Genomic DNA, 22,535 nt, shown 5'->3' on the forward strand with positions numbered 1-22,535 from the left:
ATATCAGACTCTGCTGGACAAAGTGGTAGTTTAACACCAGTATTGTTCATTTCACTATGGTACAAAAGCTCCCCCTACCATCACAATTCCCCATCATTTACAATAAGTCTGCAGGTTAGAGGCGACCATCACAAAAAGAAAAAACTACCTGATGACGTGCAAAGGATTTGCATTTTCTTTTAAAATGAACTTTTCCTGGAATATTAACAGCTGTACCCTGTGGTGTAAGAGACCTCTGATTAGCAATGCTATTTCAGGTGTCTAATGTCTAACAGTTGAGCTAACTTTGGTCTGCCGAATCAGCACTACAGTATACAGTATGTATTACAGCTAAAAGTGCCATGCTGACCTCAGAAATTTGCTTGTTGCTTGCAACAGATAAATTTGAATCAATATGTTCAATATGATTTTTACCATACATAACAGCCATGTAAATGATAATATTTTCTTTGGTTCACCAGACTGTTGGAACTTTTTATTTGTGACCTCTGTTGCCATGGAAATATTCAATACACAGCATGGTCGAAAATAAAGAGCTAGCAGTCATGGTTGGGCAACTGTGTTCAATGTGCCTTATAGTTCTTAAACAGAATGGCACAACAAGAGGAAAGTTATTAGCATTGATTTCGATGCCAGCAAAAGTATCGGTAGTTGGACTGTTTCTTGCTTCCTGCAGCTTTGTGCACCAAGGCTTGCAAAGTGCAATCTGTTTTGCTTCCCACAATCCTTGTGTGACCTTCAGCTAAAGTCTGTGCAGACTTGACTTGAGCTCCTGTTTGTTTTTATGTTCCGGTATATTCCCATGCTTCATCAGTATTAAAGCAGCACCTCCTTCTGCCTGCCCTATGAATCTGAGCATTCATTTTATGATAAAGCACAGGCAACAAACAGATATAAATAATGCAATACTCCATTAAACATTTGCGTGTGAGCTCTATAGTGTTATATAGCTTTTTCTTACATTTTCGTGTTGCTGTATCCTTGATGAATGTTGCCTTTAACGTTCAGTAAAATTAAATGCACAATTATGGAAATGAAGGTGTTGCTGCTTATCATTTCCTGCAAAGTGACAAGAGACCTCTTAACAGGCAGGTTCTTCACACATTAGTTGCTCAATCAAAATGTCTCCATCCACAAGCGGATTGTTTAAAAGAGTGTGTCTGAGATATCACAAGCTGTGGAGTGAGATGGATTCTGGATGGGGAAACCCAAGCTTTGAAGAATGATCTGACCAATTTGTTCTGCAGTCGGACCAGATGGAGGACATCCAAGCAGAATACACTAGCATGTCAGTAGTCACTGTTCAGGATCCTTGAGTGAAGAGGATTTGCCTACAGAGTGACTGCCTAGGAAAATCAGCAATTGTCCATCCTTGTGACTCAAGTATCAGTGGTTGATGTGAAATACATCATCACAGTGGCAATTAGAGAGCATTGATGGTAGGTATGATGACTGAATTGCCGAGAATAAAAAAACTTAAAAATTAAAGCTTAAATATTAACCCTCATGTTCCCAGTTTTTTTTTACAACAGTATATAGTGGTGTTCCACCACAAATATTAGCAAGCTACCTAATTCTTTGAGTATTACCAACACATTTTTTGCTTTCTTGATCTTATTTTTTTAGCCAACAAGAATTCTTAATTACACTAAGACCAAGGAAATAATGTACATTTTTTTAATGGCTCATGGTATAGTTTTTGAAACAGAAAATCCTTTCCCCTCTTGTGAGGATGATAATTAAGTATAATTTGTGGCAGCTTGGTATTTCTAAATACAGTATCTGATTTCTACCTTGCAGACATATTTGTCTTCTGCAATTAGAGTCATAGACCTATTGCAAGAGAGATGGTTATTGTTTACTTCCAGTAAATGCTCCGTTGGAATTGGAAGTTGGAAAAGCTCCCGTTTTGTAAGTGCATGTAGGAACTAAGTCTCTCTCTGAGCAATACACATTTTTCTCCATAGTAGCATATGTTGAATAAAATACAAGGCCCATACAGTCAGTAAGGGTTTTTGTCTAGAAAAGGTGCTGTCAGGATCTATGACTTGGATTTTTACAATAAACTTTTTCTGTCACTGCTGACCTGGTTCTAAAGCAGTGCAGATTAACAGTGAAGGAAAAGGCAGGGAAAGTCTTCTCGTCTTTAACAGGTTTTTTACAGGTGCCTTGTGCTTTTAAGGTATGTTTTTGATGCTTAAACCTGTTACAGAGAGAGAAGAATCAGAATTTTTTTTGGTGTAGTTTGTACCCCACCTTAAGTGTCTGCATTGAACACAACCTACATTTAAGCCTTCAGACTATTTCCTTTAGCTCTTAACTTATAATTCTTTATTGATTTCCAAAAGGTTGACATTTACCCACACTTCTGCGAAGTGCCTTTTGCAGCCTTGGGCTTGATCAACAGTGTTTGTTCCAAAATTACATCTAAATGCTACCCTGCTATAAAAAAGTCAGAACACTCACTTCAGGTATTCAGTACAAAGTTGTTTAAGAAATTATTGCTCTTTGTTCAGTTATATAAGATTTTCAGTCACCCTTTCTCCCTGTCATGCTGGTTTCATTATTGTGGTTAATTGTTTTCTGGAACCTGCTTTTTTAAATGCATATATTAAAACACACAGCACAAATTAGGGAATAAAGAACAAATGAATTGAAGTTTACACTCATGTCTTAAGAGAAATAACTGTGTAAATGAACTCAGCATCTCTGTCATTCAGGAAAATTGATCAGACTGAAGGTACAATATACTGTATAAGGTCTTTTGGTGTTCAGTTTCTGTTTAGAAAAAGTGCAGGTGTGTGGACTTCGTAACATCAGGGTAAGGAGCCACTGAATAGCATATTCCCAGACAAGCTTTCTCCCTAATAGAGATCATGGTGTTTCATCCGAATGACCCTCTACCACCTTCCAAGCTTAACCTCGGAAATGTAGTTGCAAAAATAAAAATCTTTGATACTGCCTGCAGATTTGGCATTCCAGGAGTCATATTGTAGCACATTCTGCACCCACGAATCAGGAGAGGTAAATGACTCCAAGGCTCAACTTTACCATTCATTTAAAGCAAGTGCTTGATGTGAGAACCTTGTGGTGCACTTGACTGGCTCACGGCAGTCTTGACAGGCGCAAGAGGCTACAGCTAGGCGGGGAGGTTTTCCAGTCTAATGACTGAAGTTTAAGTGTCCCATTCCCACCCAGAAAACTAGAAACCTGCACACTTTGCAGCTGTACCCCATTGTTGAGGATAGTGTACAAACGCAGGAGAATTTAGAAAGGGAGATGCTGGACTATGCTGCAGTTCCCATAGCTTAGGGTCTCTGGCTATTGATGAGGCAGGACGGCAGGTCCATGAAACTGCTCAATTACCTTGCGAAGCTGTTGCTCATCCTGCTGTCTTTGAATTATTATGTTTTTCAATTGATAATATTCCAAAGCATATTTGTGATGCATTGAGTTTAACTGAGCTTTTTATGGGTGTTCACATTCAAAACTATTACTCTTTGGGAGGGGTAAGGGAAATGTAAGCAACGATCAAATAGTTTGTTCATTGGCAAAATTGAGCAACGTCCCGTCTGACCCATTTACTAAGACATTTAAAGATCAAGTTGCATTCTTTCATCATCAAGCAGGCCGGCATGGTTTTCTGGGTGAGTTTCCTCTTTACAGCTTGGGGAGAAAATATTTTACATCTGAAGGCGCCACATTAAAGCACAGCTCTTAATGGGAAAATGAAAGTACTTCCATTATTTGAAAAGAAGAAAAGGAAAACCGAGCTTTCATATTCTGCTGCAGTGTGTGCCTTTAATCTGAAAGCTGTCAGCTCTATGGCTGCATTTCCTTGTTCTTATATGAGCACAAAGTAACCTCTCTTATTTAATTAATAACAATTAATTATGTAGGTTAGGCCACAGAACACTGTACTTGGAGAAAAGAAGCACCATCTTAATTAGTTAACAGCATCTTGGGGCTTCAGTGTTCCAGTGTGGACAAAGGTTAGATACAAGATGAATGGCCCTTATGCTATATGTGTGTAGGCTGTCTGATTCAGGCTGCTGTTGCAAGGAGCTCTGAAGGAAACATTATCTTAAGCTTCTTGTTTTAAGCATTGATAAGCATCTGCCCTGAGGAGTTAAAAAGGGAAAAACAATTAGTTTTTCCATACTCATCGTATATTTAATTTACAGGAAAAATGTGTGTATTTAAAGGCTTGTGTGTTGCTAAGCAACTGTTTTGCTGGGTTTAAGGGTGCAATATTGTTATTTGTTTATGATATTTGGGATGTCAGAAGTATTTTTGTCTCTTTTTTTTGCTGGCATATTGGAGGAGTTCAAGTAGACTAATGGATAGGATGTACAAATATTTTCCCTCATACGTTTACATGCTTGTGCATTCTTAGAATCTTTTTGTATGTTTTTATTAGATGAGAATAATCACAACATCAAAGAGATTAAATTTGAATAGCCATTTTTTCTGCTGCTTTTCTGAAAGTGTTTCACAGTAAAGGACCAACACGTATGCAGAAAGTCCACCCCTGAAGAGGCATTCAGCAGGCATCATTGTACATCACAACGGCTGAAGCAAGGAAACTGAACTGATGACCACATAGTAGGGCTAGGTTTGGCAATAAAACTCTGGATTGCACACATGGGGCTGGTATTTTCAGATCAACAATCCCTTGACCAAGATCTGTACTCAAGGACAGAAGTCAGAAACAGCTGGCTCAACCCCCTCTTTATCACAATGTGCTTGTGAAGGCATTATCTTTTGATAGACTGAAGAGAATAACTTTGTTTGGTAAATTCAATTTATCAGTTTCAATGAGGGAAAAGAACTTCATCTTCATATGTCCGAGGCTCAGAATAGAACATATTCCATTAGCCTAATCTTCCTGAGTCCTGGTCTGATCTCGGAAATCATGCTGTGCAAGTCATTACATACTAATAATGTCTGTGGTATGCAAACTAATGACTTGATATTGCAGCAGAAAAATTGTTGTAATGGATTCTAATAAAATAATTAATCATTCCTCCTTTTTTGTGCTACAAGAACAGAGCTAGGTCTCCTCGGGGAAGACAGAAATTTCTGGCTTTAGATCTCTCTCGGATTAAAAAAACAGCAGGAATGTTCTCCTATACTGGAAATAAAACTCCCTGGAAACCAGTATTTCCCCCCTGACAAAGCAGAAAAGGGACAGTGATGTTTGCATTAACCTATAGTCAACTATTATCTTTCCTTTTAAACTGTTTTATAAAAGGCTAGTTGATAATAAAACATTTGATATTTATCCTTTTCCTTATAAGGAAGAATTTTCTGATTAAAAAAGCAAGGTAAACGGAATGATTCCATTTGTAGAAGCTAAATCAGTCAGTGGCATATTGTTACATATTCTGCAGCATGTTTTATCTACATTTTTTATTAAATGTGCTGCTACAGTACCAGGTGGAGATGGTTATTATTATTTAGGAGATGCCTTTATCTGAGGAGACTTACTTTGAAAACAATTACTCAACTGTGAAAATGAATTTACATGGCGTTACTGTTGCACGGTTTAAAATGGTGTTACAAAATGTTTAGAATTCAGTAAAAAACAATATGTTGTACATTAAACAATCTAAGATGAAGCAGTTTTACGAAGTGCAAGGATGCATCACAGGATTTGAAGGTGACGTCTGAGCAGATGTGTCTTGAGGAAGTGCTTAGGGCTGATCAGGGGTGATACTGTTCTAAACCCTCTGGTCCCACGACTGGGGTGCAATGTGAGGCCAACAACAGGCAGCAGGGGATGCAAAAAAAGCAGAAAAAAATGACCAGAGACGACGAGCACGAGGAGAAATACAGTAGGGGACAGAAGACAGGAGAGGGTAAAAAAATATAGTTCCAGGAGCCGCTACTGTATGAATGTCATATAATTGCTTGCAACATCTGTCTTGGGACTGTCCATGCAAAATTAGCTACTGGCTGAATCGAGTGAATGGTCCATCTGCCGACATAAATTGATAGCACTTCTGCTATAATTACTGGTGCCCCTGTTAAAGAACACAGTGAATTGATAGAAAGTGAAAAAGTCTCTTTACACCAGAGGCATTATAATCACATGCCAATCTCCTTGCATACTGACAGAAGACCCTGTGCTGCTTATCCTGCCTTCACATCACACTGTCTTAAATTGTCCACAGCTGCCGTTTTCTGCCCTGGAAATCGTCTGAGCACCTAGACACCACATTCCAGCTGGGCTGGGGGAGAGCTCCCTGCCTTCTCTTTAATTTCAACAGCGCCACACATGGACCATGTCTGAGCGTCTACCACCATTTCTCCAATAGTGCTTCTGGAGTTTGTCATGGCACTGTAGAAGTGGCATTTTCTTAATGGAGTAAAAAAAAAGAAACTCCGGCGGAGGAGGAAGTAGGAAAAGAAAAGTACGTTGGAAGCAATCATTTTGAGGGGTCAGAAGGCAGTATGGCATTTTAAAACATGTTCTCTGACATGGTAGCATGTCATTTTTAAAGATTTTTATTATTTGGTTCATGCATTCTTTACCTTTGTACACCTGATGTTGAGTCGCACTCTGTGGGGCGATCCCTGTGAGACAATATCCTGTGTTGTGCATTCTGTTGTTTGAGGATGCAAAGTATATACAGTAGCAGTTACTTCCACTCAAGAGATACGATATGATATTAAATACAAATTTGTCTAGCAATATTAGCATTGCAATTGACAAATGTCTGCTGAACTTATAGCAGTGGGAGCTGGGGCTATGTACAGGTCACATCTCCTGTAGGATGTGTTGGTTTTTGGATAAGCCAGAGCAACACCCCCCTTCTTTGGGTCAGAAGTTACTAATTTTATTAAGAGAACCTTTAGGTTATTATAAATAACTTGTATTTTAAGTGAAGGCAGCATCAATTTTTTGGACACAACAAGTGAGCATGCTCAATTTTTTTAAGCACTGCAATTTGTAATGGGTAAAATGTAAGCAATATAGTACATGATTGTTCATGCCTGTGTTGTCAAAGCAGCCAAAGTACTTCAGATTTGTTTAGTGAAGAAGTTGCTTTTCCGCTTTGTGGGACTAGAAAAAGCAGTCCCTGCTGGGTAGACAGGTTTGCATTGCAGAATCACAGGGGTTTAGCGCAAATGTTCCTAGTGATTGATCAGATGGCTTTTAAATGTGATAATGTGATGCTGTTTGGTGTCCACTGTTGGATCACCTTTGATGATTAATGAGTAACAGCCTTCGGTAATTTGAAATGTCACATCCACAGAATACTTGATATTCAGTACACAGCTAGAAGCTGTGAATTTCAAATTCAAACTTTTCTGCTGGCTTTGTAATAAAGTGAGTTGAGTCAATGTAAGTCAAATAGTGTTTTATCCCATTTATTGGTATCAGCCACATGTACCAAGTGTTTCTTCTCTTACAGTTACAATTTTCCAAATGTGAAATGGAAATTCAGTGATGTTCTGGAGCACCTCAAACTGTGCAAGAATTGTGCTTTTTACTCCATTACACATTAACCTGTGGTTTTAGCTCTTATGTCTTGCAAAGCTGTTTTTAGTTCTTAGAAACTCCTAGTGAGGCACATAGAGCTGGTTTCAAGGATTAATGAAGGACCTCAGTCTTGGTAGTTCTGTTCCCTCTGGGTTCACTCAACAATAGCCCTTGTGGTCCCCGGTGTGTTTTATGTTCGGTCTAAACCTCCATACCAATTACTCATTTCTTCCCCTTTCCTTTTACCCCTAGGTCACACCGAGTTTTTGCTTTGTACCATATAAACACCTCACTTGATTAATCAAAGCTTCAATTTTCTCCCTCCTTTTTCTTCCATTAAATCCTTTTGAGTATAAAAAAACTTGCCATTCTCTTAATGCTCTCTCTGTATAAAACATCACTTATGCAGATTTTGTCATTTTTATCAACTGCTCGTTTGTGCCAGGCAGTGATGCACCTGGGTAGCCTTGCCTGTCACATACAGTTAGTGCTAAACCTCTTTATTAGAGACAGAGTTGGTTGGACACCGGCACCGAGGTGATTTCATGAAAGAGCAAGAAAGAAAAACTGAGCAAAGAACCGATATGCCCTACTTCTCAAGAGGACAACATCTTCATCCCCAGCATTCAGTTGGAGGGCTCAAGTGGGCTGTCCAGCAGAGGACCCTCTTTAACAATGAATCAAGAGTTTGCAGAACTGTATGATATTTTTTGTCTACAACAAACCAGTCCAGGTGTGTTGGTATGGGCAGGAGTACAGAGCATGGGTCACAGATGAACAGCTTGAATTTCTCCTTATGCAGTCACGTGCCCTAGTAGCCTATGGCGATCACTCTTAACCCCCTGTTGATGGCCAGTTTTAATCAGCAAAATTATCGTACCTGTTATTTCTGTTCAGTAAAATGTTACACACTGTCCTTGTCTTTAAGATAGTGAAATGTGTTGCAATTCTAGGTGGTATGTTTCTTTGGATTCTCCAAATATAATTCTGCTGTGGTAGGCATAGAGACCTTGGGTCATATTCAAAGGAACGTTTTCATTGATTTCCAAAATATTGTATTGCTAAGAATACCACACCAAGGAAACAGTAAAGATAAGGGGAAGATAAATTCTAACTTGTAATTTAATACCAGGTGCTTGGGTTAAGTGTGGTGAGATAAAATGTTTTTAGTCTGGGATTTGTCATGTTGCCTTTATATTTGAAGGGCACAATGGTTTTTGCTTATATGCTAATGGAAAGTAATTGCAGGGCAGATCTCGTAGCTTTTAAAACATTACAGATTACCTTAATGTTTTATGGAGATGTGTTTTCCACTGCCTAAATGCAAGACTGAAAAATTAGTATAATTGATCTCAAGTACTTTGCAGTGCACATTGTAAATCAGCTCTACTTCAAAGAGCTACAGCAACTTCCAAAAGGCATTTGGAAAAGCAATGCCCTTTTTTTACTAATTTGCTTTAGATTGTCATGAGGAAAATGGTATTTAGGCTGGTATATTTTTATTCTTACCTATTTCTGAGTTTCTTGATTGATGCTTGCTGACATTTCTTTTCATTCGCTGATGGTGCTTAGAATTCTGCCTATTTCTTTGAGACGTTTCAACATTTACAGATCTCATGCAACAGACAAAAGGCTTCACAGGACACGAGTAGAAAAATGCACAAGGCATCTAAAATGCGCAAATTTGATAAAAGCAAGACAACTAAAATGTGTCATTAAAATGTTTAGCAAAATTATAGTATATTTTGATGAAAGCCCAGAACTAGTAATTTCATGGTGCAGCCTTTTTTGAATTCTAAAAACATTAAATGTGCAATAATTTTCGGTTCTGTGGGAACATAGTAATGTAGAATAAGAATACAAATGTGCAGTTGTTCATTTTCAAATTCACAGTAGCATTTTTTGCTTATATCCACAGACAATTTCAGTCATGTATATTAAATACCATACTAGTTAACGGATTGATATTTGTTTCTTGTAAATTATGGAATCAACAATGATTTTCTGTGCATCCTTGAATTTGAATTGGGAGGTCTTGGGTTTGCAGTGACATCACTCATCCCATTGGAGGGCAGATCCACTTCAAAGCATGAACCCTGGAATCACTTATTTCTTATTTGAACTGTGAGCATTGCAGTATTCTTATAGTTAGCATTGTCTGGAGACGTGATGTGACTCTTAATACTGTACGTCATTTATTTGGCTGACTCTTTGATCCAGAGTGATTTACATTTGCACTCATGTGTACAGCTGGGTCTTTTACTGGGGCAATCCAGGGAAAGTTCCTTGCTCAAGGGTACATCGGCAGTTTCTCACCTGGGGTTTGAACCCACAACCTCCTAGTTACAAGTGCAAAATAGTGACCCCCTGCACCACAGTGCTGCCTGTCCACACTGTCACAGGTCACAGAGACTCTTACCTCAGCAAGCAGAGCACACTGTGATCACACTCTTTGAGTAGAGAGTCCTTGAGTCTTTGAGTTTATTTCTCAGAGGAGTGCCTTAGTTGAATTAACAACCTGGGAAATTAATTTATTTTGCTTAATTAGAGGAAAAACAGTGGAAAGACTATTTCTAATCTAGAAAAAATGTGCAGTTGTGAATATTGAGTCGAATAGGTTACACTGTATACCGAGAGACATATAACAAGTGCTATTGGTTACAATACTCATTTGTTAGGTTTTAATATCTTTGAAATGTACAGTAATGTTTTTAAAATATAACCTGGAATGTGCCATTGTTGTAATTACTTCCCTTTCACTGAATGTTATCATTTATAAAATGTTGCATGAGTGTTTTGTTTATGTGAAAGTCATGCATTAACTTACGCTAAAAATGCCGATGACCTTAAACCTTTTTTAATTTTATTCTGTTCGCTCCCCTCCCAGGTTATCCTAGTTGCATCGGAAGAAGAAGTGGAATGTGTACCTGGCTTCCAGGAAAAAAACTACGAATTGGAGTATGGTGTAGGCTTTAGAAAAGAAGAAGCCCTTCTGAAAGGTAAAATGCGATTTCTTCACAATGTTTAGGTAGATGCATCACTTCACAGGGCTTAATTAGAAGTCCTAAATTTAATTAGATTTTTTATTTTCTGATTTTGAACCTGTTAAATTGTATGAAAAGTTCAGTTTCCATATGCCTACCTAGCATTTACAGTATTTACTGTTGTTGCCTTTTTCCCCAGTCACAGTGGTTCAGAGTGTGTGTGTGTGTGTGTGTGTGTGTGTGTGTGTGTGTGTGTGTGTGTGTGTGTGTGTGTCTTGTCTACATGATTCTGGAGCCTGTCTATTAAATAAAAAAAAGTAAAAAACAGTGAAAGACAGTCATAAAAGGTTCTTGTGGTTTACACATGATTCATCTTAAGTCGTTTTTTTTACAAAAGGGTCCGAAATGATCCATTAAAACCCTTGAAAGAAAAACCTCTTCGTTGTTAGCGTCTTTTGATTGAAAAATGCTTGCAGCTGAATTTCCAGATGGTGCACCCAGATAGGCTCCTTTTCTCTTCTCTGGGAAGCAGAATTAAACTGATTATTTGCTCCATACGAGTTTTTTTTTACTTGCAAAATTTGAAAGTCAGACCTGACATTTAACGGGACTTGATGACATTGTGACAAGAATAAATGACACAATTTTATTAGGAAATGAAGCGATTCTCCCCAGAACAAGAAGACATCTTGAAAGTCCTGGGCTGCTAGATACCTACAGTAACTGCAGAAGCTGATGGTATAGGACAGCTGGAGAAACCGTCAGCATGCGGTAATCCTTTCAGGGTTGCCATTAACAAGATGCTTTAAAAAAGTTTTTGTCGAGGGCCTTTTCCCCCTGTTCTCAAAACAGCAGTCCCAGGAAACGTCGAGGCACAAGGAGCATAATCACAACAGATTGTTCCTTCATTCCCCTGATGTTTTCAATCCATCAAAAAAAAATATCAGCTGGCTTCGTCGAATACCTGCAGGTGAAGAATGATTCTTGCGTGGGCGTCTTTGGCGTTCTGCTATAGACTGCAGCCATCTTTCCTGTTCTGGTGTTTGGGGAGGCACAGGTGCACTTAAATCAAAAGATAATTAAAGAAAAGAGAGATTTACTTACCATATCGTACAGTAGATGTGGTACTGTATACCAGAAATGCTAAAAATAATCTTCATGCACTGTCGGTAGGCTTACACAAACATTGTTTCATATAATTCATGCAGTAACACCTCTAACTATATGATGTGGTGCCAAGACTTGCGATGAACATTCGCAAAAATATATCTGACTGGTATAGGAAAGACATAGTGATATGAACACCATTTCAGTCATGTATAAAAAATAAAGGATATAGAGGGATTGTCCTGCACAATTAAATTTATTAGGTCATGGTGCTTCTGAGGATTTGAAAAAAGGATGACTTAAATACTCAAAGCATTGACGTTTGTATAAGTAGGGCAGAGCCGGACTGTGTTTGGAAATGTCAGAAACGTTCTGAAGCAAAATTCATGTTTTTTTCCCCGCACATATTTAGAAATCCTTAACACTTATTAAAAGTAGAGTAAACTTTTTGTAAATCCTCTATGAATTACGTTTTATTTACATCTATTATGTTTCCAGATGTCTTTCGTCCCCCACCGTACAATGGTGTCACAGTGACAGTCTGTATTATGAAAGAATTAGTCAACTAGGGCTCAATGTTGTGCTTTGCCTGTGTCCATTAACTGGAGCCCACAGTCATTTTTGGTATCTTCCATGCTTAATTATTTGAAGTAGAGCCAGTGCTGGCATTTTTCAAAGTTACTTGTCTCCAGGGGGCTTGGGAAGTTTTTTTTATGCCCCTGGGGGGGGTCTATGTCCTTGGAGGAAACCGTCTGCTAAATTTCCTTAAATGTTTTGAGTGGGGGGTCATATTCTCTGTACAAGCTGTACAATATTTAACATAAATGGTTATTTCCCCATCTGCTCCTCACTGCTCTGCTGGTCAACATTGAAATAATCTTGCCTGTATTTTACAGGACTCAAAGCTGCCTGTGCGTGTGTGTAACAGCGGGAATGAATGAGGCATTTTTGGCATTTAAGTGAAGAAATTACATAAGCTACTGTATAATTTTTCTGTCTTCATTTCTTGCAGGCCATTCATTTCAGAATACTAGAATTTAGAATTTCAGAAAGGCTTGTTATGCCTGGAAAAAGAAATACACTATTTTTTGTCAGTTGTAAAAACATGGCATTAAATCAGATAGTAGTTGTGAGTAATTTTGTGTATTTTAATAACTGTCAGACGAGTACATGCTGACACATGCAGGCGAGTCCTTGAAATATGCATATTGCAAGAAATGGCAGTTCATAAAAGAAGATGTCATTTTACAGCTGTAAGTGAGCTTAACTGAGTGAACAGCCAGAGCTGAACATTGCATAACTACTGTACAAAAAGCACTGAGACCAGGGAAACCCAGACCCGATTGTCTTACAGAAAAAAAACCCTGTATCCTCAGTTCTGTTATTGGCTGCTGTAGATACCAAAATATTTTAAATGCAAATAAACTTTATTAGCATAACTATACTTTTATCAATTTCTACAGTGACCCTTGTCAAATAATTCAAATTACACACACTGGTGTACTAATGGCAGAATTAAAATTCAGTTCTGTTTAACAGAAATGTAAGTATAAGTGTCTCTTTTTATAGAATTAAATATTGCAGTAAATATTGCAAGTAAAGAAATGTTTTGGTTTTGGTGATACATATGGTTTATATGCACCTTTATTTTCCTAATTTCAAAGGTGCAAAATAATTCTTATCACATTCCATTTTAGAACTATTTATAATGACTGAAATACTCAGGAATATCACAAGTGCACAGGGACAGGGCTGTAATGATTTAAAACTTCAGTGCACAGTCAACCCTGATGCAATGTGTTTTGTATTTCTATATGCCTTTTTTGTAGTTGTTAGCTTCTGTATACCCAGGTTTTTGGTTTCTTATGAGGTCTGGAACAGTGCTGCTGTTTCCCTTTAATGAGAGACCGGCGCAGACTACCAAATCTTTAATGGAAGGAAGAAAAGCAAGCCTGAGGTATATTGCATAAAATGTAATACACGATTTTGGCAGCGCCAGACTGGATTTTATTAACTTTATGAGTCAACCAAGGATTAATGCTGGCACAGATGAAGTATTATGATAAATTGTAAGTAATAAAACAATCAGATCTGCAACAGGGGAAGCAGTAGCTATAGTTTTCCAGTCTGTGCTTGTTTTCAATGGGGACTGGTGTTATCACTTACAATTTCATAGCCTAGCTTGGGGTTTCTAAACTGGGTTTTATGTGTGCACATCTAAAATCATTTTCACACTTGCAAATTAGGCTGGCCCTGAGACATGTTTTCTCAACTGTGAACGGTCACATAAAGAAGGCTCCTATTGGCAACCTTTTTAAGCCACTCCAGGTTGGCAGTTGCTGCTCCTATTTGTACCTTTATTACCAGTGAGAGCACGTAGGCAACAGGCTGCTCCCAAGCCTGCCAGCAGCAACAAATGGAAACACAAGAACTGTAGAACCTAGAAGGTAAACAGCATTGTAGCTGACAACAGTTAAACATCCCTTATTCATAATAATAATAATAAAGATTTTATTGTCTTTAGCAATAAAACCTGATTTAAAAAACAAATTGTATATGTTCTTAACATTTAACACAAATGGTTATTTTCCAAATTGATGCATCCTTCTGAATTTGACAATCAAAGTAATTTGTGTAACTCTGGTAATCTCGTTTTTTTCTGTACACATTACTTCATGTAGCACAATGAGAGATGGAAAACAACTCATGCTAGGTTTATAATTTCCCATGGGCCAGGATGGAATTTAAAAGAATTAATACATTTTAAAAACATGAAAGACATTTTTTTTTAATAAGAAAACCCAATTACTTCAAAGCTACAGTCTATGACGCAGTGTCTCAGAAGCGATTTCCTTTTTAAATGCTATTTGTTATGAGGATCAGGTTGCATTCCTTGAAACTAAAATATGTAAATTTCAAGAAACCAAGAGCAGTGTTAAACCCAACTGGTGAGGTTATGGACATACAGTGTTGATCTTAAGAGATAAATAAGTTATTTTGTATTGGCACTGTCCTCAAAGGTAACTGTGATTACATTAAATGGTTTTGATGCTGATAGACATCCCTTACAATGTATACAGGCACATTAAAATTTGTTGATTGCCAGAAAAAGAGTGCTTTACTTTTAAAGTTAAAAAAAAAGAAATACAGAAAGGACACAAGTAACAAACCACTTAATGTAAATCTGTATTAAATCCCAAATCTGTCTATTATACAGATTTTCTCTGTAAGTGCTTACTGAAAGACATACAGTATGACAGGTGCCATGCTTTACATGTATTCTTACTATAAAGTACATGTCATTTAACAGCACTGGTGAGAGATGAGGTATTTTGTAAGCATTACTGTATGCTGGCTTCTCAACGAAAAATGTATTTATTTTTTCAGGTGTGCCGATATAGATTAATTCCATTAAGGTCCAATACAGTACAGTGGTAACTAACATTCATTTAATGTAAATACTTTCCTTTTAACCCAATAACTCCACAAATTGGATACAAAATACACAGTGATATATCTACCATCACAAAAAAAAAATTTTACAAAATAAACTTTATTTTACATAGCGCCTTTAAAGGTGGATTCTCAAAGCACTTTAGAGTAGAAGATCTACAGTATATATTTGCCTCCTTTTTCATTTCCCCTCCTCACTTTCCACCCGACGTCTCGTATCTACTGGTAAACGTACTACAGTACAGCAGTGGTTGTAATGAAACCAGCTGTCCTAGTCAAAGTCCCCCTTTACCCCCTGGCTGTTGACTCAGGGGAGTCTTGCATTTTAATACAGGATCAGTTCTTTAGGATTTTGTACACTGGGAATTATCAAACTGCTATAGCATAAATATTCTTTTTGTTTGGGTTTGTATCACTGTAGGAGTTTTTTTCCCCTATTTTAAAGGCCAACAGTCTTGACACAGAGACTGAGTTTTGTTCTGCTCAATTTAACAGCTCTTCAATGGCAGTGAGATGCTATTACCCTATATACGTTGTCAGCAAAAGCCCAAAGTAGATCCCTCTTGTGACTTTGAACCACACTGTACTCAGGGCTGTTTCTGAATGAATGTGCTTTTCGACAGTTTTTTTCTTCTTTTTGTCAGTTATTGTTTTCAACAGGTCAAGAACAGTGGTGAAATCAGAAGCAATTCTGGTTAGCAGAACGGGGCTTTTTATTTGAAACAGTAAAATACACACGAGACACCACATACACACCACCTGCTGTTTTCTGATGGACATCTGCCCTCTTTTATGGTGTCATGTATGATTTCCAAAGTAATTTTTCAGCTCAACTGGATGTGAACTGGGTTCTTAGAATTCAGCCTTCAGACTTCAGACTGTTTTTGTACAGTGCTGGTAGTAATTTATATTTAGAAGCAATGCAGTGCATGCTGTGCATGCCATGACACCGCTCCTAGAAGTGCAGTTTTCAATTTGGATGTGGGTATTCGCAAGACTGTGGTCCTGCACAGGAAATGAGGTCAATAAGCACACGTGGGCCCACTGATGGTTCAGCACGGACACTCAATAGCACCATCAGGTTGCCCTAAAAAAAGGAAAGAAAAAAAAGGTTCCCCAGCCTGCTCCACAGTTGCGTTTCTTTTCCTCTCAGCATGGAATAAACCTTCACCTGTTCCTTTTGCAGCCTACGCCTGACCATGCAGCTACCTACTTGAATTTAAAAAAAAAGAAACCAAGTGTGACAAAGAAATGAAATCCTCAAGCAGCCAGAAAGCCTGGAAAGTGAAGGTGTCAGAAATTGTCGGACTGGCGCCTGGGTCATGCCGCTAGCCACCTGTGGCCAGGATTGGGGTTTAGTCGACTAGGGTTCTCTCTGGCCGCAGTGACACTGTGACTCCTGGGGCCTCACAGGTGCTCGCAGGCTCGTGGTGCTGCTGCTGAAGATCGCTCCTCTCCTCCAGCTGGTGGGGACGGTGTTGCCTGCGGCGTGTTAAAAGACAAGTGGCTTGAAGCGGGGAAGGTGGGAGCAGTTTGCGTCCCTTACTTCACTCTCCTTCGTGGGTGGTCACGGCATTCATAGCTGAGAGCTGAGACGTCAAAAAAAACAATTGACGATTCCAAATCAGGCATCAGGCAGGTCTATAACAAAACATAAATAGGCAATTCTTCCTTTTTTTATAAAGGGAAAATTATTCCTCAAATAGTGTGTCTCGTGTCAAGCATGACGATGTTAAAGAAATAATAATATTGATGGTATTTCATGAAGGTAGTTTTTTTTTTCTAAAGAGCTTGGCTATAGCACAGCTTTAAGCAATAGGATTCATAAATCATCCTTCAACTCTAAACAGGCTTCGCCATAGCGTGTTTATCAGGCTGGTATCTCTGCAGATCTGTGCATCTGATTGGCCAAGCAACATCTCAGCAGCTCAGGTCAAATATACTCTGTTGTCAGAAAACTGACCTCCTTATTCCACCATTCGCAACTGTGAAACTTGGATTTTGACACACTTCTAAATAGCTCCAGGAGTGGATGTGAGTTACATTGACCCATGCTGTAGCCAGTTATAAAACTATATTACATATACAGTACTGTAACAATTTTGTTCAATTAACCCAATTCTTAACAATAACCAGAAAATGAATTACTACTTTTTATATATAAAGGCAATAGAACTAATATTTATCATTTGGGGCCCTAATGGAATTATTACACGATGAAATTTATTGTTGCGAGACAAGTGCTTTCCATATATTATATGAAGGTGGGAGTCCATTAACAAAGGTAGATGTGTGAATATGAAACAATTTAAGCTCCTTGAAACAGAACAATGGTTATGAGATGGAAATAATTAGTATGCAACTGCGCTCCAGAATGAAAACTGGGAGGTGGGTAAAAGCAAGCAGAGAATGCCCCGATATGTCCAAGGCATGGAGACAAAACCCTGTGACTTGAACAGGCAATGCTTTCCCTTCCACAAATGATTCTGAAAATGGGACACAGCTGCAACTCCCCTTCAGACTGAATGTGCACCTGGACAAACCACGCTTCACTATTGCATCGGCTTTGAAAATGGGGCTCTTGATCTGTAATATAAGTTGGACCAGCTGTGCATAAATAAATGAAACTACATGGGGCTGGGACTGAGTCAAAGCGTGTCATTGTGTCATGTGCGAAATAACAGGGGTGAGAAATCTGAAACTTTGCAGATGACACTTAAAATGATGCAAGTGTTTTAATTTACACTCTTGGGTATAACAACAACTAAAAAGAGAGAGAATTGTGACATGAAGGAGAAAGAGACGGAGCTGTTTTGCTGATAAAAGGACCAGGTTTGACAATTATGCACCTAATACTGTTAGAAAATGACATCAATCAGAAGCCTGTTTTTTTGCACTATTAAAAGTATGCAAATGTAAGTCTTTTTATTTGCAATTGGGCAATATGAAAATTAAATGAATAATTGATAGAGAAAATCTAAATCTAAACGATATGAATGCAAATGATCAATGTTCTGTTCTATTTTTATATCCTTCAGTGTTTATACAGTATATGCCCTTAAAGCTCATGCATGCCTGAACAGCTCAATTTTCTGTCATCTGAAGCCAATTGAAATCCCTAAGGAAGATTCTGTGGTCATTTTCCTTTGCAGAATGATGTTAATAAAGAACAAACAAAGAGTGTCTTAGCCCTTGTCACTGGAAGTTTCCTATTCGTGTACATCTTTGTATTGATTGAATTTCATACCTGCTGGAAACTGCCTGACAAAAGCTTCAGATGTTTAGCAGCTGGCTATACAATCTTAATGAAACACGTGATTACAAACTAAAGTTCTCGTTTACAATTTTAAGGTATTTTAATGTTCTTTATGAAAAGTGGCTTGCTGAAAGTTTCCAGTTTGAAACTTTAATCTGAGTAGCTTCTGCGCATTTTCAAGAGGCGGTATGTAACATGTAGGGTGTTGTGGCCAAGTCCTATACAGTATTAAAAATTTTAAATCAAAAGAAAACCTGGGGGATAGAAATAGTAATTGCAGTCTTTTATTTTGTCAATACCTGTATTATATTTTATATTATGTAGGGACCTGTCCTTCCTTGTGGTGCATATTAACATTATCCTGTTTACACCTCCTTCTCAATCTGAACTTTACCACCATGTTAACATCCCAAGACCACTGGTCACCCATCGCTAGGATGGGAGTCCTCTCAAGAAAACCAGGCTGCTTCTGGCAGCAGTGCTGGTGGTAGTCATCTCTTTAGACTAGAATTTCCAAGCCACTGCCCCACATGTGGACACTGTGCTGTAGGAGTCATCGAAAGGTGGTCCTGACTGCTATTTTGTTAAAAGCCCTACAGTATGTCACTTTTTAAAGAGCAGGGGTTTCATCCTGGTGGAAACTGAATTCCACTGTGGGTTTGTGGAATTTGACCTCCCTACAGTTCCTCCTTATTTCATTTTTTACTGTAATTACCTCATCTAAATATATTGACATATACCGCTTAGGTATCCTTAGAGCTTAAAAGTACTTAAAGTATGGTAGTTACCCATTATTACAAACATGTAGCTCCTAACTATGACGATGATTAAGTTTTTGGTATCATTCAGTGCAGAAAGAAATAATTATATAATAATTTTTAATATGGATTTTATTAATATAGTGAATATAATGTGAAATTCAGACCCTGAACAGTCTTGCTAGAATTGTGTTTTCTTCACTGGGGGCACAGGAACCACTTGCCCTTGTTACCGGGAGTGAAGCTTTGTTGCGAGATGTTATTTAAATGCATTCTGTTCCTATGGTAAACAGTGTCCTAGTGTTTTAATAGAATATGTTGTAGCATTTCCACTGATTGTTTCCAGCGGGCCTGCTTGACCCACTGGGATATTAAATTCAAGAAAGATAGGAATCTGTGTTTCATAATCCTATAAAACTGTCACCCGGTAGACCTGTCTGTCCTCATCAGTTTTTGTTACATTTCAGATAAGGCTGTGGTTCTCCCCAACCAGACATGTCCATTTTTAATTGCATTTATTTTCTGGCACTATTTATGAGAGCTGAAAGTTATATTGGCTAACGTAAAGCCACTGCTCCATATCAAGCAAATTGTTCTGCCATGGCCTCAGGATACCTTTGTAAATGAACGGCTTGTCTCAAAGGTTTTGTTATCTGGGATAAATAAAACAAACAAATAACCTTACAACAACAACTGGTGTGATAGTTTCTTTCCTTAACCCTCTGCCCCATATCCATCCAACATTATTGCAGCAAATGACCTTTTATTTTCTGTGTATTTGTACATATTTTAAGGTAAGTTCTTTAAGCCTGATTTCAGAAATGATGCATACTGTAGCTTGCATGAACGTAGCAAATGAGTGGAGGTAAAACAACTGAAAGCTTTCAAAACGAGGACCTGTGTGTGTATTGAGTTGTCCATTGTTTTTTTGTGACAGCCAGGCTAGGTGTGATGTGCTATTTAATCTTGGTGATGTGTAGGAGGGAATCTTGGAGAGAAAATAATAAAATGGAAAGAAATAACTAAGGAAACATTTGTATTTAGAAAAGTAAAATAGTCTGTCAAGAAGATAGTTCATGTTTATTTAAATACTATAATTTTGGATATATTTTTATACATTCCACCTCTAAAATATTTTTTTATAATCTTTGACTTCAGACATATTTAGCAGCATTACAAGAATAGTTTTAAAGAAAACCACCAAAAATCTTAAAAGCAGAATGAGTGAGGGCCAATACTGTTCACATTTATGAAATGATTAAACAAATTAATATTTGGCTGTAAGAAAATAATTTGCCGGTAGGTTACTGTAGGGTTTAATTGACTGCAGGCTGTCTTTTGTCTTTACAGATTCATTTAAGATAAAGTTAAAGATAATGTACAGTACTTGTCTTAATATTTTTAAACTGCAAAGTTTGTGGGTATCACAAAGTTAAGACTCTTTAGGAACGGTACAGCATCTAAAAAGGCACCTATGAAAAAGGAGGATTTTTTTATGTTGTAAAAAAGGTAATTGAAGCCGCCTTTCAAAGCAGAATTGTACCTTAAAGTACTAAAGTATTGCAAGTGTCTAGAAAATAGATGTGGAAGTGAAATGTCAGGCTGTTAATGCCCTCCAAGTATTTATTAAATGCATCTAGAAAAAGTCAAGAAAAGGTGAAGGTCTGTGACTTTTGAAGAATTCAAAGCCATCATTTGCTCATGAAAGGAAACATCAGTTGTTGAGTCATTTAACTTCTAGTTTTAATTAAAATGTTAAAGAGAGGGAGGGAGTGAGTCTTGCAGCTAAGGCATATGGTTAGTGCTTTGTATGCTCTGACGCTTGTGTCTTTAGATATCCCTCCACGTGGAAGAAAACGCCACCTCATCTCATAGACCACCCTGATCAAGGCAATGTGAACATATTAACAATCTGGTAATATCTGCTGGGAATTCTTTCTTTTCAGTGGCTTTAAGCTAGGTTTTCCAACCTGGCATTCATTGGAGCTGTACTGTAGAGGATTAGCAGGAACCTGTGCAGCCGGTGAAAGACAGCTAGATTTTCTTTTTAATAAAAGTGGTAGCAGCCTTTTGAAGTAGAGCATGGTAATGCAGTTCTAATGTTTGGTAAAGCCAACTAGGGGAATGCCCTGTGGCTTCAGTCATTTGAAGGTGGTTGTTTAACAGGGTGTAAAACTGTGTGGGTGTCAGAGAATCAAGAGCAGGTTTCCCCTGGGGAGGCTCAGAACTCAGTTGATCCCAAGCAATTTGGTTGCAAGATTAAAGAAAGGCTTTACACAGCATTTATGGAGATTTACTCACTCTGCCTCCAATCAGTAACTGTGCTTTTCTCATTACATTTGAGCTATGTGTAAGTAAAAGGCCATCGTTACTTTACTTGACTGACTTCCTTGTGAGCCTTTCCTCACAAGTAAGTCAGGCAACAGACAATATAGGCACTTTAAGTGTCTTCAGTTTAAGTGCAACAGATCATGTGGGTGGTGCAGTCATAACTCTCCTATTAAATGAGCCTTAGGGATACTATATTGTACATAGGACTTGTTGTACAGTAAATAGGGTCAATATGGTTGGTGGAAAGGTGTCTGAACAACAGATTCTGGGAAAGAAATTCTGAAGTCCCATATATATTCCCTAGTGAGAGTGAGTGATTGGTAGGAGCTGGGGCATGTTTGTTTTCTGAAATTTCATCATGAACATTTCTGAGTATATTGCTGAAACCTTGATATTCTTCACAGTACATCAATCTGTATTGTGATATTGAACTTCAAGTATTCAGTCACAGTCTCAAGCACTTCTGCTATTCCCTATCATGTTTCTGCTAACAATCAGTTTGTACTTACATTTTTCCTGTCATTGATAGATTGATCAAGAAGCTTGCTTATTATAAACCCATTCCCACACTGCACGTGACTTCCTCTGCTTTAACATTTCCACACTGTTTAACAGATGGCCGTTATCAAAATGTAGGGTTGTAACAGATTAAAAGGAGTGTATCTCATTGGAATCATGATCTGTGAAAATTTAGTTTCTGGTTTCTGGTATCGGTCTTGTGTGTTGGATTTCCAAAGCAAGGCTTTAAAAAGTGGCACGACTTGTTACCACTCAATTATCCAATACTGGCCTGCCTGCGACCGTCAATTGTCTTTTAATGTTATGATTTAATCTGCAAATTTAACACATAGTGAGTAAATAAACATGTCAGATCATTGTATAATATATAAATCCTGCTTCCTCACACTGGGTGAAGTCATTTTTTGATGGTCAGTAACTACTTTTAGTACTGTGTATGTTCAAGCACATCGAGGCATTAGGCATTAAGTAAATCCGTCATTTGCATTCCATTTGAAAAACTGATGAAAAATAAAGAAATGCTTTGTCTGTTAAGTCTAAAGCTAAGTGAAATTTAAGGGTGCGTCTCTGAATAGAGGACATAAAAGATTATACTCAATGCATCAAAAATCATTTAAATAATAAAAAAAGTCTTTGAA

General features: G+C 37.9%; 1 protein-coding gene across 1 annotated transcript in view; it reads left to right on the plus strand.

Moving 5' to 3' along the window:
• Positions 1–22,535, plus strand: part of cdh13 (cadherin 13, H-cadherin (heart)) — a 405,276-nt gene that overhangs the window by 68,301 nt on the left and 314,440 nt on the right. The window contains exon 2 of the mRNA XM_088614488.1: positions 10,377–10,488. Within this exon, the coding sequence (XP_088470614.1) occupies positions 10,377–10,488 (112 nt within the window). The remainder of the gene's footprint in view (positions 1–10,376; positions 10,489–22,535) is intronic.

Source organism: Lepisosteus platostomus, chromosome 20 (assembly GCF_059453375.1).
Source record: "Lepisosteus platostomus isolate fLepPlt1 chromosome 20, fLepPlt1.hap1, whole genome shotgun sequence".
NCBI lineage: Eukaryota > Metazoa > Chordata > Actinopteri > Semionotiformes > Lepisosteidae > Lepisosteus > Lepisosteus platostomus.